This window comes from Eptatretus burgeri, chromosome 9 (assembly GCF_056783735.1).
Source record: "Eptatretus burgeri isolate ZD-2024b chromosome 9, Ebu_testis_v1, whole genome shotgun sequence".
Lineage (NCBI taxonomy): Eukaryota > Metazoa > Chordata > Myxini > Myxiniformes > Myxinidae > Eptatretus > Eptatretus burgeri.
The window spans coordinates 44,317,300-44,333,226 of record NC_140969.1 but is presented as its reverse complement, the minus strand read 5'-3'; the positions used below and the strand labels follow the sequence as shown (position 1 = coordinate 44,333,226).

The 15,927-nt window shown below is 41.6% G+C and overlaps 1 protein-coding gene across 1 annotated transcript in view; it reads right to left on the bottom strand.

Moving 5' to 3' along the window:
- The window catches only part of LOC147020027 (autophagy-related protein 2 homolog B-like), a 150,001-nt gene that overhangs the window by 58,636 nt on the left and 75,438 nt on the right, over window positions 1-15,927 (bottom strand). The window contains exons 11-13 of the mRNA XM_085894969.1: window positions 9,727-10,021; window positions 5,895-6,063; window positions 5,090-5,206 (exon numbers count right to left, since the gene is read on the bottom strand). Of these exons, the coding sequence (XP_085751095.1) occupies window positions 5,090-5,206; window positions 5,895-6,063; window positions 9,727-10,021 (581 nt within the window). The remainder of the gene's footprint in view (window positions 1-5,089; window positions 5,207-5,894; window positions 6,064-9,726; window positions 10,022-15,927) is intronic.

The window sequence follows — 15,927 nt, the reverse complement described above, 5'->3', positions numbered from 1 at the left end:
CAAAATCAATCCATCTTATATATTATTTCCGAGTTTGTGGTTTCGTGTCGCGCTATCTTCGACTTTGTTCTGCGCTCGAGTCACGTGATATTCGGCTTACATTATCTCAAAGACCATATGAGGTGCATGGTACAAAAAAAGTAAATAAAATGGTTCTGAAACAGTGAAATCGTATTCCACTTACTGCATTAAAGTAAAATTACTACTGAGACTCAGCATCAGTTCCATTCTCAAACACACCCACCCCAACATGTCGCGCAGAGCGTGGGTTATGCTAGTTATAATTAAAGGCCAATGCAATGAATTCCACCGAAATCGATTTTTTTTTTTTTTAATGAGAACTACAAAATAAAATTTGACACCAATGCATTGATGGACATGCATCAACCCACGTGAAAATTTGAGGAAACTTTGGAATTGCAAATTGGCAATTAGTTCAGCACAATGATAGTCCATGTGAACTGATGCGTCAGAATGAATATTTAGCTCCAATTCACCTTTGACCTGTCAAACCCAAGTAGATGAGAAATAGGGTTTCTGGGATTCCCATTCAAATGAATGGGGAAAAAGGGAAAATCTTTCTGACCCAAGCCCCAAAAGCTCAACATAGGAGACTCATTTTCTTCCCACCTATCCCCTTCCCTCCCACACAAGCAAATGTAAAATTGAGACACATTTCCTTCCCATCTATCCCCTTCCCTCTCCCATACAAGCAAATGTAAAATTGATTCTCATTTAACATTCATTTCCATCAAGTATATTCACTTTATCTCTTCAAGCACGAAAGAAAGGGAAGTTCACTATCCCTCCTTCGGTTCTGTAAAATTGGGAAGTGCCTTTAAGAGCACAGTCGTGCTGTGAAAATGAGGAAGTATTCTGTGCCTATGTCTCTCATGGTTATATCTTAAATCATCAGAACACTAACAGAACAAAGTTTCGCTAAAAGCAAGCAAAAACAACTTTTAAGAAAAAGAATATATTTGAAACGTGAGTTTTATATAAAAGAAAAGATAAAATCTCTATTTCAGCCCTCACACCGGAACCAAGCCAAAAAAAGCCTGAAGTCATTTCCTTTGAGACACACTGAAAAATCCATTGTTGTGTAATCTCCCATGATGTCATCAACTCAGGCTATTTATTGCCAAACGCTAACTGAACTTCACATGTTTTATTCAGAGAATGGAGTATTTAGAAGCAGATCAATCGTTTTCACAAGATGAGAGTGCCTTAAACCAATTCATTATTTGTCGTTTTCTACAGAATTAAATCACGATATAACCAATAATTATTGTATGTCTTTTTCTAACAGGTTGTCCCCAATAAGAACATCGTTGATAACTGATCTGGAACATGAGGCGTTTGAATTTCACAAGGAATGGCAAAAAATGAATGACTTCCTGAAAGACATTCAATCGTTTAGAACGTTATTGAATGACATTTTTGTTGGCTGGAAAGAACTCCTCTCACGTCCTCTGACCTTGAATGAGTCGAGTCAAAGGGAAGAAAATATCCCTGTGTGTGTGTGTGTGTGTGTGTGTGTGTGTGTGTGTGTGTGTGTGTGTGTGTGTGTGTGTGTGTGTGTGTGTGTGTGTGTGTGTGTGTGTCGCTCTCTTTGTCTCTCTCTGTCTCTCTCTCCCTCTGTCGCTATCTCTGTCTGTCTATATCTCTCTTGAGTCAGGTCAGGTCAGGTATGGGAGCATGTGCCAGAACAGCGCGTCGCTGCGTCCACTTTCCGCCGGTACTCCAGGGGCCTCCGTCTGGCCTTCCCCCAGGAAGATGCCAGGCCTATCCCCATCTCCTTGAGATGCTGGTCAACCTGCTGCAACCACGAGGTTGCAACCATGGTGAGCAGGATCAACCTGCAACCATGGTGAGCAGGATCAGCGTCAGGAAAACGAGCCACACGTCCATACAGCCGCAACTGACGCTCACAGACCATGAAGGTAACAAATCTCATCCGAGTCTCTCTCAGCAACCGCTCGTTGGACACAAAATCTGACCAGCGATAGCCAAGGATTCTCCAAAGAGACCTGGTACCAAAGGAATTAAGTCTCCGTCTCAGATCCTTGGTCAAAGTCCAAGTCTCGCATCCATAGAGCAAGACTGGAAGTACCAAGGACATGAATACTCAGACTTTCGTCCTCCCACACAGGTAGCGGCAGCACCACACCCCATGATCCAGTGAATCCATGACTCCCCAGGCCCGATCCAGACGTCTATTGACCTCTGACTCACAGCCAGCAGAGACGTGAATATCACTGCCAAGGTAAGTGAATCTCTCCACGACCTCAACATCCTCACCACAAACAGAAACAGACAGGACAGCAGCATCCAAGATGTCAATGAAAGCCTGGATCTAAGTTTTGACCTAAGAAACCCGCAATCCCAGCGGCTCTGACTCCTCATTCAGCACCTCGAGGGCCCCCAAAAGGATATCTAAAGTCTCCGCAAAGATGACTGCATCATCTGCGAAATCAAGGTCAGAGATCTTGACATTCCCAAACGATGCACCGCAGCTGGATCTTTCTGACATCCTCCCGAAAATCCAGTCCATACAAGTGCTGAAAAGTGTGGGGGCAAGTACACATCCCTGACGAACTCCAGTATCAACTGGAAATAAATCAGAGATGGTACCACCACACTTCACAGCACTCTCAGTACCAGAGTGGAGTTCAGACATCAGATCGATCAGATTTGGTGGCACCCCACGAAGACCAAGAATCCTCCAGAGGACATCCCGATTCACTGAATCGAACGCTTTACAGAGATCAACATAGGCTGCAAGCAGCCCCTGCCGAAACTCTCGTCTGCGTCCGGTGAGGACACGAAGAGCAAGGATATAGTCAATAGTTGACCTCTTTGGTGTAAAGCCTGACTGCTCTGGACGCTGGTGCTCAAGCAGATGGTGGTGAACCCTATCAAGAATTATCAGAGCAAAGACCTTGCCCGGCACTGAGAGCAGCGTCACCCCTCGGTAGTTGTTGCAGTCTTGGCGATCACCCTTCCCTTTCCAGAGCGGGACAACAAGGCCCCTCTTCCAATCAGTTGGGATGATGCCTGTGTTCGAGGCAGAGCACAAAACTGCATGCAACGACATGAGTGCAGCATTTCCACCAGCCTTGAGAAGTTCAGCATGGATGCCACAGATCCCTGGAGCTTTACCCTGTTTCAACCGGTTCACCGCAGCCCGTGTTTCCACAAGCAAAGGTGGACCACAGTTGATTGGAGGGTCAGGAACAGGGATTGTAACACCCTTGACGTCCAACTCGACAGCTAGGGGATCAGCCTGGTACAACCACTCAAAGTAACCGGCCCAGCGGGCCTTCACTTCAGACTCCTGTCAAGAGCCTACCACTCTCTGCTCTAACTGCAGTGCTCCGAGGGATGGGCTTGGATGAACGCAATGCGCGACTTCCCCTGTAAGCGGGACGAGAATCACCTGTCCACAGGTGATTCCCTACCCCCTCACAGATTCCTCGCACATAGGCCTCCTTGTCCACCCTTAGTGCACGTACAGTTTTACGCCTCAGCTCCCTGAACAGTTCAGCTCTGCCATTCAGCCTGGCCCTGCGACTCTGGTCAATGGTATCCAGTGTCCCTTGAGACAAAATTCTTCTTTGCCCTGCGGTGAGTTCCAAGACATCCACCGGCAACGTCAAGGACGGTGGTCTTGAAAGCACTCCACAACTCTTCAGGACCTCCCAAAGCACCCAGACACCCTAAATATCCATTCAGCCTGTTCGCAAACTCCTCAGCTACTCTCTCATCCTTGAGCTTGCCAACATCCAGCCGAGGCTGGGATGGTACCATTCTTCAGGATTTAAGGTGCAGCTTTAGAGTTGGTACAACAAGCCAGTGGTCAGTATTGAGGAACTGAGCACTCCGGTAGACCCTGCAGTTCTAGATCATCCTCCAGCGATCGTCAACGAGGACATGATCAATCTCCTTTGCCACACCGCCAGCATTGGAATACCAAGTCCAGCGATGAGCTTTTGGGCGCTGAAACCATGAACCAGCCACCCTAAGTCCATGACTTCTTGCAAAGTCAAGGAACTTAGTGCTATTCTGGTTCATAGTTCCTGACCCATGGGGATCAACACATGTCTCATAACCATCCCTATCAGTTCCAGTCGATGCATTGAAATCCCCCAAGAATAGAAGTGTATCTCATCTGGGGCACTGATCAACCACAGACTCGAGCATGGTGTAGAATGTGTCCTTCACGATATACACACATATATATATATATATATATATATATATATATATATATATATATATATATATATATATACACATACATTCCCCTTCATGGGAATGTCTAGATTTTAGACAAGTATGCTTGAAAGAGGCAAAAGTAATATTGGAATTCTCTGACAAGATACATCCTTGACTAAAGCAGTGAAGCATCAAAGCTGGACTCTTTGGGCTTCGTTCTCGTCTTTGCCTGCCTGGGCTGTACACGAAGAATTTAGCCCCGGTTGAAATGTTTTTAACTTGTGCACAGAATGTTAGCATAACTTAGCCAATGAAAATGAAAAATGACTGCAATTATGTTGAAAGAAATGCAAGAACTGTTCCCTGTGCAGTGTGCATTATGTTCGAAGTGTTTAATGCAACTATATATGAAAGCAACTCAAAAGATTGTTGAATGGAATGAATATAAAACTGGTGTATATACTCAAGGTGTACAAGAAAAGCTTGTAGGGAATTAGGTGCAGGGAATTCATAATCCAGGGGGTTCAGGATAGGGGAGGAGGACCCGAATTGTATGTAACTGTGTATCCTGGAGTGCCACCTCGTGGAATCCGTTATTCCATCTCAGAAGAAAATGCACTATAGACATCCTGAAAGTGGGGTGGACGGTTCTTTGCTGTTAATTTCAATAAGCAATCAATCAAATATTTAATAACCCAACCATTTAAATTACACAAAATCTGCACCATTCAGAAAAAAAATAATGTGGATTGAGGCAATTTAACAATCACAAAATTAATACGGACCAGGCACAACTGTGAACACTTAAAAGGTGCTTGCAAAATTGGACAAGGTAAGAAAGGTAAGTTAAGATAATGAGAGTCTCTCTCACCTGTGTTCCAACACGCTCGTATGACTTGTAACGTACACGAGCACATGCATCAGAAGGCAGCATGCTGGGAACCTGCCCTGACGTGCTCCCAGCTTCTCCAAAGTCAAATGTCAGTAGCTAGAAGTGTGAGGTGGGAGGGGGGGGGGAGCACCAGTTAGTTTTCCCCAACTTGGAATCACTAACAACTTGTACCAAATGGTGGTTCATCATTCCTCCTTTGCAGCATTAGTGCAAGTTCAGTTGTCTGTTAACTCTGGCCCTCAGGTGGTAAATCCATATTCGACTTGGGAAGGCACAATGTGATGAAAATGTTATGAACGCTGGTAACCATTCAACGTTGAAGGTGTCAGCTCTATACTTTGCAGCATCTTCATTTTAATACCTGCTTCACATTGTGACAAAGCACATGCTGCTTTAGTTGCAGTGTACACCTGCGTATCGTGATGGTTCATTGAAATGTGTGTGCTGTCCCAAGATGGAAGAACTTTCTGAAAATCGTTTATCATTTCTCATGCACAACATGGATATGTCAGTATTGGAGTTAATTGGAAATCAATCTCAATAGCCTCTACAATAAATTGTTTTACCCTTTTTGAACACCCCAATTTAATGGAAGTTTGATTCGATATCGGCATTAATGGCACAGTCTCTTCTTTCGTTATAGTGATGATATTTCCTTTGAATTTCCTTGTATTCCATATGCATATGCATGTCAAAGGCAAGACAAACACCGAAAATAGGTTATAATTGCTGCATAAAGCTGCTCAGTTTGCCATTTATCTTCGTTCTGCCACGACTTGCCCACCTCGGTGTATTGTGGCTCCTGCAGATCGACCAGCAAGCTCATGGGTTCCTGAGCTTGTCTGAGGCTCTCCAACACCTCCAGCTGTCCAAAAGTCACATCCATTGCCACGCTTTGCGCCACATTGCCCGTCCGCCGCTCCATGCTCACCCGCACAGAGGTGCCCAAGAGACTGTAATCACAGTAAGAATGGCATTTTTTTCTTTTCTCAGTGACTTGGAGATATTGCTTCTCATCACACTTAAGACAAGAGGCAATATCTCCAAGCATTAAAACAAACAATGAAACGAAATGTTGCACAGTTGTCTCGTGATAATGAACAGATAATTTATGCGGAGATATTCAAATCAAAAATTAATTAGAATGGGCTTCTGCCCAACAACACGCTCAATAAACAGAATAGATAAATAAATGCATGCATCCTTGGGATCTCTTATCCAAAATAGTGCAATCAAGAAAATAAAAATAAAAATAAAAACTACAAAGGTACTCAGAAGAGCGCACACCCCGCCAGGCTGAACAGTTAACGTTTTGTATCCCACCGATAGGCCAGGTCTGCATCCGGACCTTATCCAAAATATAATCGGCTTGTTCTTGTCACCGACCCAACACATCCACCAAGTTTTGTCAAAACTGGTGAACGACGTTTTGAAATATCGTGCTAAATAGAGTTTTAGCCCTACATCTCGACTGTGAAGAATCACTTTAAAAATCATACTATCTGGATCTGGATCTTCACCAAAATTGAAGCAATTCGCCCTTGTCACACACACAACCTGTCCACCAAATTTCATCCGCATCCATAATTTTTGGAAACGTCCTGCTCACAAACAAACAAACAAACAACCAGGGGTGAGAATACATAACCTCTGTCCACCTTTTCATGGATAACCTCTGATCATGAAAAAAAGATTCTACATTTTGCATTCAGATCATCCATCCTTTCCACTCCCAGTTGTTAACCAGTCCTCCTGATATACAATTCCTCCAATGTCCCCCTGACCCAGTTGTTCTCGCAAACCTGCAACCTCCGTTGTCTATGTCAGTGCCACCATCTCTAGGGTGTAAAGGTAGGCCGGCGTTACACACATCAGAACCTTTCCTTTTCATGATATATTTTGTCTGCCATTATTCCTTCCACCATCCTCCATGCATTCACACCCACCTGAACCCTCATCCGCACCTTTGCCTCGAACCTACTATCCTTGGTCATTATTCCTTCCAGATACTCAAACCTATTTCCCTGCCTGATCTCCTTCCCCTCTAACCTGATATTCATTCATTTTCTCTGCTGCCTGACAACCCACATCACCTCAGTCTTCTCCATACTCATCTCCAGCCCATGCTTCCAAAATGCCTCCTTCCACTCCCCCAGTACCTACTGCATCTCGCACCCACTCTCAATCACAACAGCCAGATCGTTCGCATACAATATCCTCCACATACTACCCCTCAAGCTCACCTTCCTGCAGACCAGCTCCATCACCATGATAAACATGAGTGTGCTGAGAGAGCTTTCCTGCCTCAAACCAATGTTCACGATGAACTCCTCAGACATCCCAGGACCAACCAAAACTCTTCCCTTCATTTCCTTGTACATCCCTTCTACCAACCTGACTTCTGCCTCCGGCATTCCCATTCATCTCAGTGTCACCATCACCATCTCTCTCACAACAGTGCCAGAAGCCTTCTCCCGGCCTACAAATCGCAATGCCATCTGACCTTGCACTTCCAACCTCCTCTCCACCAGCTGTTAGCACGAACATCCCATCCATCATCCCCCCTCCCCTTTCTCAACCCTTGTTGCTCTTCTCTGATCTCTATCTCCACACTCTTCCTTATCCTCCCATCCAGAATCTTCTCCAGCAACTTCATTACATGACTTAGGGGTGTAATGCCCTTGTACTTCCCTGGATCTTGAACATCGCCCTTCCACTTCCATATTGGCACAAGTAACACTCCCCTCCAATCCTCTGGAATTGAACTCTTGCTCAAACATTCAACATGCCTCACTCATATGCTTTCTTCTTCTGCCCATACAGGTGCAGCAACCCTACATCCGGCTGCCTCCCTCAATCCTTGATCTTCTCCATCCTCTTCCAATCCTCCTTATTTTCACCAACTGCATTCGCTTGCTCCTCCATCCACCATACCTGGTTTCTATCTCTTGATGATGCACTCTTTCCTGATGTCCTTCCACACAGAACTTCTGCAATTCCCCTAAACGCCTCTTCGTACTTCTTCCACTGCTCCTCCAAACCTTCTGCTTCTTCGCTAAGCTTCTTATACTAACCTCTCAACCTCTCCTTGTACTCCATGAGGACATTTCCCCTACACTTCCCTCAACTAATAATCTTCCGACCCTTGCTCTTAACCTCCTTCCTTTTCTTCCTCCATACCACAAACACCACAGGCTTATACTGGGTGGTAACAAGCTCTCCCGCAACTGCCTTAAAATCCATAACCCTCCACAACTGTCATTTCCTTACCTCCACCAAATCCAATTCTGTTCCACGTTGTCCACTTCTTTTGATGATCTTGTGGCTTTCTCCGCTTTTGAAAGAATGAACCAACTCTGGCCAAAATTATCTTCATCAAACGTGTCGCTTCACCAGAAAGTCCCAAAAGTGAAAACAGAAATCAACTAGAACTTAAGACAGCCTCGTTATATGGCATGGAAATGGATGGTAGCCCATGGAAGCTACCCCTCGCTGCAATACATTCCACACAGACTGAGGATATAAACATTAAATTTTCACAAAACTTGATGTAACCGAGTGTTAATCCACCTTAGCGACTATGAAAAGTGAAAACAGAATTTAAATTGAACTTAAAATAAACGCGCAAAGCCGTGTTGAAGTCAGCGGACCTCATGTTGCCCAATAAACAGGACCAGACGACAGAGGTAACGAGAAACTAGTTGGTCGAATTAAATCTTCTTAATAATCCCAATGAAACCCATTATGCATTATAGCCGTCCGATGCTTCTTTTTGGCCATTCGACCAATCGGTCATTTTGCACTTGATGACCCTTTAAGCTTGACCCCGAGGCGAAAATGCGAAAAAGGGCTTAGACAATCTATAGAGAGCAACTAGTATAATCATCGTGTCAAGTTAGAACTCAATCGGTCGAGATGTCTAAGAGGAGATAGAAAAATAAAAATTGTTGACAGACGGACGGACACAGACAGAGAGAGACAGACAGACAGAGAGACAGACGGACGGACGGATCTGAGGACATCGAACGGTTACATTAGGTCAGCAAGCTGACCTAATAAGTTGTTCCTCGATCATAAACTGTCCATTGTAAACTGATAAGACAGATAGACTGACATGAACCAACTGCTTAACCCCACTTTTATCTTCGCCTATGCAGGGTAACTACAACAGCACTCAAGAGCACATACCTCCACCAGGCTGAACAATTTAGGTTTTGTATTCCACTGATAAGCCGGGAAGGATCTTCACCAAAATTGAATAAAGTCATCCTTGTCACACACCTATCCTGTCCACTAAGTTTCAGCAGAACCTGTCCATGTTTTCTTTTCTTTTTTACATTGTGCTACATATAATATTTGGTTCTCTCTCTCTCAATGGTGAAGAAACACTTAAAAATTCTAGTATCCAGATCCATTTGCAGATCTTCATCAAAATCTAATCAATTAGTGATTTTCACACACTCAACATATCCATGCCGTTTCATCTGAATCCACCCATACCTTTTTGAGATATCCTGCCCACAGACAGACAAACAGGGGTGAAAACATAACCCCCGTCCACCTTTGGTGGCAGAGGTAATTATCAAAGCCACTTGTGGTAACCTCACAGTTCATACCGAAAATGATCATGAGGACAGGCACGAGCAAACTTGTCCCGAAGTTGCGGAAAGTCTTTGCCCCCAAAGCCAACGGCACTAAAGCAGGCTAAGTCGGAGAAGAAATGTTGTGCCATCTCTCCAAGAGGATTTACAGGGTTTAGCACTTCAGATGAATCAGCTGGTGGGGTGGGTCGTACGGTCGGAGCTGTTGGATCAGGCAAGGGGTCGATGTGCAAAATAGTGATGGCAACACTGCTCATTCGTAAACGGATGCCAATCTCTGGGCGACTCTGATCATCACGTGCAGATTTTCCTTGAGAAAAGGGTGGTAGGATAAATCAGTGAAGGAAAAGCAATAGTGTTTGTTCAGCATTATCATCTGCTCGCCTGAAATCTATATCTTATAGATTTGTGCAATTTTATATGTGCATGCTATTTTATCTGAAATCTATATTTTATCATGCCATGCAATGTGAATGTGAGAACAACCAAGTACATTTTACTCTTTCAATCCTGCTATATTATGATGTAATAGGACCTTGAGAAAAGCATACTTTATCTCAAACATGTGAAAATATTTAGTGTGGGAATAAAGGGCTCTTAAGAGGGACTCGCATGTCTTACAATTTGCATGCAAAATTAAATTACTATTAATCAGCCTCCAAGCCCTCGCAGGTCTGCTCCTAACCATATAAAATGCAAGCAACCATTTTAAACTGTTTGACAAGTTGTAACATCAGTGGTACCAGCACATGAAAAACATGGAAATAAAGTTTGCAAAGTTATCTGAACCTTGATGCAAAATAACATTTTAAAATTATTGGATATACTCATCAAGGAAGAGTGATGGGATTTGATTGATAGGAATTGGGGGGGGGGGCACTGTTCTTCTCAGCTCAGATAACCATGTTCTGTGATAGTTGCATTATTCAATAAAACAAATCATTGTAATATGAAACCAAAAGCACTTTCAAGGGATTTCCATGGACTCATGGATATAATAACACTTGTTATAAGAGGAACTATAAAAAGAGCAATAAGAGATTGCAGACCCTCACCAGGACTTATTTTGTGTGTTGTATTTTGTGTGGCATTTGTGTACTGGTGCGTTACATAATTAATAATAGACATAATTAGAACTGCCACTTTATAACTGCTGGCAGTGATGTTCGGGTACGAAGACATCCCGCTTTGATGCAACCCCGCTTTGATCGGACACCTGACCCTGACCCATGACGTTTTTTTATTATTGTTCGATTAAATTTAGAATGGGATTAAAATAAATTCAATTCAAATCAAACGGAAGACCAAATAGGTACAGTCCTGCATTGGAGTAGTTAGAAAGAACCCGAACAAGCATAAAGCAAAGATGAACCTGGACAGGATTCGCATTTCAGCTGCTACTCCTCTACCCTCAAACCCATCCAGGCACAGCTATATGAGCCTTATTAAAAAAAAGTTAAACAAACAAACAAAAAAAAAAAACCATCTCAAAAAATTAAATAATTCTGGCTCCCAGACCATGCATCCGATCAGGTTGAACTTTGGAACAGGTATTTCCAATCACGACAAGATCATAAAAGTGAAGTTTCATGTTGATTGATTAAGTGGTTCCAGAGCAAACATCATTTAATATTTTCTTCAATCCAATATGGCTGCCAAACCATGTGACCTATCAATTATTCCTTCACAAACTTGTACACACATGGTTTGGAGAACATTTGTGAGAAGTTTCCCCTCGATTTGTCCAGCCATTCTGGAGAAGAAGATTTTTTTTTTTTTTCATAGTTTTCATACTGATCAGATGTAGCATTCCACATATGCAATTATGACATCATAACAAAGGCACCTAATATGTCATAAAAAAAAAATTCACTCATTCCCCATGAGGAGTACTTGGCATTTGTCAAGTTTCAATTTTTTCCTTGGTGCAGTTTCAGAGATACAGAGGTCCAAAGTTTTTCCGTTTTTCCAATATGGCTGCCACACCACGTGACCTATATCTCTATATATATATATATATATATATATATATATATATATATATATATATATATATATATATATCTCTATCTCTATCTCTATCTCTATCTCTATCTCTATCTCTATCTCTATCTCTATCTCTATCTCTATCTCTATCTCTATCTCTATCTCTATCTCTATCTCTATCTCTATCTCTATCTCTATCTCTATCTCTATCTCTATCTCTATCTCTATCTCTATCTCTATCTCTATCTCTATCTCTATCTCTATCTCTATCTCTATCTCTATCTCTATCTCTATCTCTATCTCTATCTCTATCTCTATCTCTATCTCTATCTCTATCTCTATCTCTATCTCTATCTCTATCTCTATCTCTATCTCTATCTCTATCTCTATCTCTATCTCTATCTCTATCTCTATCTCTATCTCTATCTCTATCTCTATCTCTATCTCCTCTATCTCTATCTCTTCTATCTCTATCTCCTCTATCTCTATCTCTATCTCTATCTCTATCTCCTCTATCTCCTCTATCTCCTCTATCTCCTCTATCTCCTCTATCTCCTCTATCTCCTCTATCTCTATCTCTATCTCTATCTCTATCTCTATCTCTATCTCTATCTCTATCTCTATCTCTATCTCTATCTCTATCTCTATCTCTATCTCTATCTCTATCTCTATCTCTATCTCTATCTCTATCTCTATCTCTATCTCCTCTATCTCTATCTCTATCTCTTCTATCTCTATCTCCTCTATCTCTATCTCCTCTATCTCTATCTCTATCTCCTCTATCTCTATCTCCTCTATCTCTATCTCTATCTCCTCTATCTCTATCTCTATCTCCTCTGTCTCCTCTATCTCTGTCTCCTCTATCTCTGTCTCCATTATCTCTGTCTCCTCTATCTCTGTCTCCACTATCTCTGTCTCCTCTATCTCTATCTCTGTCTCCTCTATCTCTATCTCCTCTATCTCTATCTCCTCTATCTCTATCTCTATCTCCTCTATCTCTATCTCCTCTATCTCTATCTCCTCTATCTCTATCTCCTCTATCTCTATCTCTATCTCCTCTATCTCTATCTCCTCTATCTCTATCTCTATCTCCTCTATCTCTATCTCCTCTATCTCTATCTCTATCTCCTCTATCTCTATCTCCTCTATCTCTATCTCTATCTCCTCTATCTCTATCTCCTCTATCTCTATCTCTATCTCCTCTATCTCTATCTCCTCTATCTCTATCTCCTCTATCTCTATCTCCTCTATCTCTATCTCCTCTATCTCTATCTCCTCTATCTCTATCTCCTCTATCTCTATCTCCTCTATCTCTATCTCCTCTATCTCTATCTCCTCTATCTCCTCTATCTCCTCTATCTCTATCTCCTCTATCTCTATCTCTATCTCCTCTATCTCTATCTCTATCTCCTCTATCTCTATCTCCTCTATCTCTATCTCTATCTCTATCTCTATCTCTATCTCTATCTCTATCTCTATCTCTATCTCTATCTCTATCTCTATCTCTATCTCTATCTCTATCTCTATCTCTATCTCTATCTCTATCTCTATCTCTATCTCTATCTCTATCTCTCTCTCTCTCTATCTCTATCTCTATCTCTATCTCTATCTCTATCTCTATCTCTATCTCTATCTCTATCTCTATCTCTATCTCTATCTCTATCTCTCTCTCTCTCTCAGCCTATGGCTGCTGGTTGCATCATTCGTTGGGACATGGCTAACCACGTGATCGATGACATCATATTTATGATTACAACATTCTACACGAGTAGTCATAACTATGGTGAAAATTTCGTCTCAATACGACAAGCGGTTGCAGAGAAAAACAAGAAACTTCTGTGTGGGCAAACAAACAAACAAATAATCAGACAGACAGAGACAGAGACAAACAAACGAACCCAAACGCAATACCCTCTCCTTCAGTGCAGGTAAAAATCAAATCTGTCTTGACATATAATCAATAATCAGTGTGACCGCCTTTTGCCTTGAGAACTGCCTCAACTCCACTTGGGATGGATTTAATTAGTTTATGGACTATGTTTAAGACTTTTCCCAAGATTGTTGTAATGTACTCCAGAGCATAGTCGGATTGCTAACATAAATTATATATTTCTCTCAAACGTATTCACCATTCATTTATTCTGGTACTAGCAAATGCCACCCGTCGCTTCACTGACTGGAAAAGTAGGAGGGGGGAGAAAGAGTCAGTGGTGGAGGGACAGAGGGGGAAAGAGAGGAGGGAGGGGGAGCGAGTGCTTAAGCACTTCAATCAAGTGGTTGATAAGGAATGGCTGGCTTGGCAAGCGATTGGTTATGGCAAAAAAAAAAAACTCAACATCACCGATTTCTTAACATTTTCAGATTTCACTCCAGATTTCTACTTACTTAATCCATGTGATCCGATCCTCGAAACTCAAATTATATTTCGATTATATGTATTTGAATTAGTCCCTGAGAGCGGATCGTGGAAAATCGCATCATATAATGCATGAAATCGCTCCAAGCTACTAATTTGAAAACGATAGCACTGACAAAAGCTATGCATACAGTGATTGGTGGGTATGGAGATCAGGCATTCGATGATATCACTAAGGAAAGTGAAAAAAAAAAAACAATTTGAGTACTTTATTGTGAACTAGTAAAGGTGCCCGTCTTCAATGGGCGTCACTGGCAACATATGGTAAAAGACAGATAGCATGAATGTATTTTAAACAATATATTATATAATTTTTATCCATTGATTATCATTCAGGTTTTCCCCTTCGACTGTCCCGCAGTAGCTCTACTTCGATGACATTACCACGTAGTTTAGTGACTACACAACGTGTACCATTCGTGAGTTCCGGAGGATCCATAGAGTGCATTAAAATTACAGGGCACCCTACTTTAAAATGATCCAAAAGGCCAGATCAGTTTCGTCTACATATTCATATCTTGTAGATTTTAGCTGGCCAGATCAGTTTCGTCTCCATATTCATGTTGTAGAATTTAGCTGATTCTGAAACTGTTAACAGCATGTCGACCGGATGGTTCTGTGATTTTCTACGGTAGTAAACAGAAGTACGACTTAAGCCTGTACGCCACTATGCGGAGACCCGAGGACCTAATATTTCACAACAAACTAAAAACTCACAAAATTCGAATATATTTTAAATAAACAATTTATTATAATATCAATTAAATATCATTTTTATCCATCGATAATATGAATTGTTCTGTACAGCTATAGTTCTCCTGGGATCTGCGCATCCATCCACAATCTATGTTCTAATGAAGTGCAGTAGGAATAATAAAAAGTCGGATGAACATGAACTGTTTAACTACCATAATCATCAAAACGAATTTTGAGGGGCCTCTTAAGGAAGACAATAATATCATTACTATATATGTCAAAGCTTGTTTCATTTCATGCAGTAACAAAAATTTGATGGTGGAACAAAAAAAGGGGTGTGCCGAAATATTAATATAGATATGAATATAGATAATCATCAAAAATTTTGAGGGGCCTCTTAAGGAAGACAATAATATTACTATATATGTCAACGCTTGTTTCATTTCATGCAGAAACAAAAATTTGATGGTGGAACAAAAAAAGGGGCGTGCCGAAATATTAATATAGATATGAATAGAGATAATCATCAAAACAAATTTTGAGGGGCCTCTTAAGGAAGACAGTAATATCATTTCTATATAATATGTCAAAGCTTGTTTCATTTAATGCAGTAACAAAAATCGGATGGTGGAACAAAAAAGGGACGTGCCAAAATATTAATATAGATAAATCGTTGGTCTGTTCCAACTCAAGGCATTGTTGAGCAGGCCAAACAAAATGGTGAATTAAGTTCCCAGCGAGGTAACCGAAGACACCTTAAGACCCCATCCAGAGCGAGGTGTCCGAGGATGAGCCCGATAAAGGATATAATTAAATAAGGCCATTAATTATCTTCAAAAAGGGTTTTTAATTCACCCAAGCACACAATTTTCATTCATGCACTCCCTTGGAGTTCCCCAAGTATGTATGCAAAGTTTCAGGCTGCGAGGTATCATGATTTTGGAGTTATGGGAACACACACACACACACACACACACGACAAAGCGTCTCTCAGTCAATCTTATCGGAATACATTTAAGAATATGGATACATATCTTCAATATCATGACAAATTAATGCTTGAAATCATGATTTGAGAAAGCTTGGCATTGATTTAAGTGGACTCCTACTTTTGTACC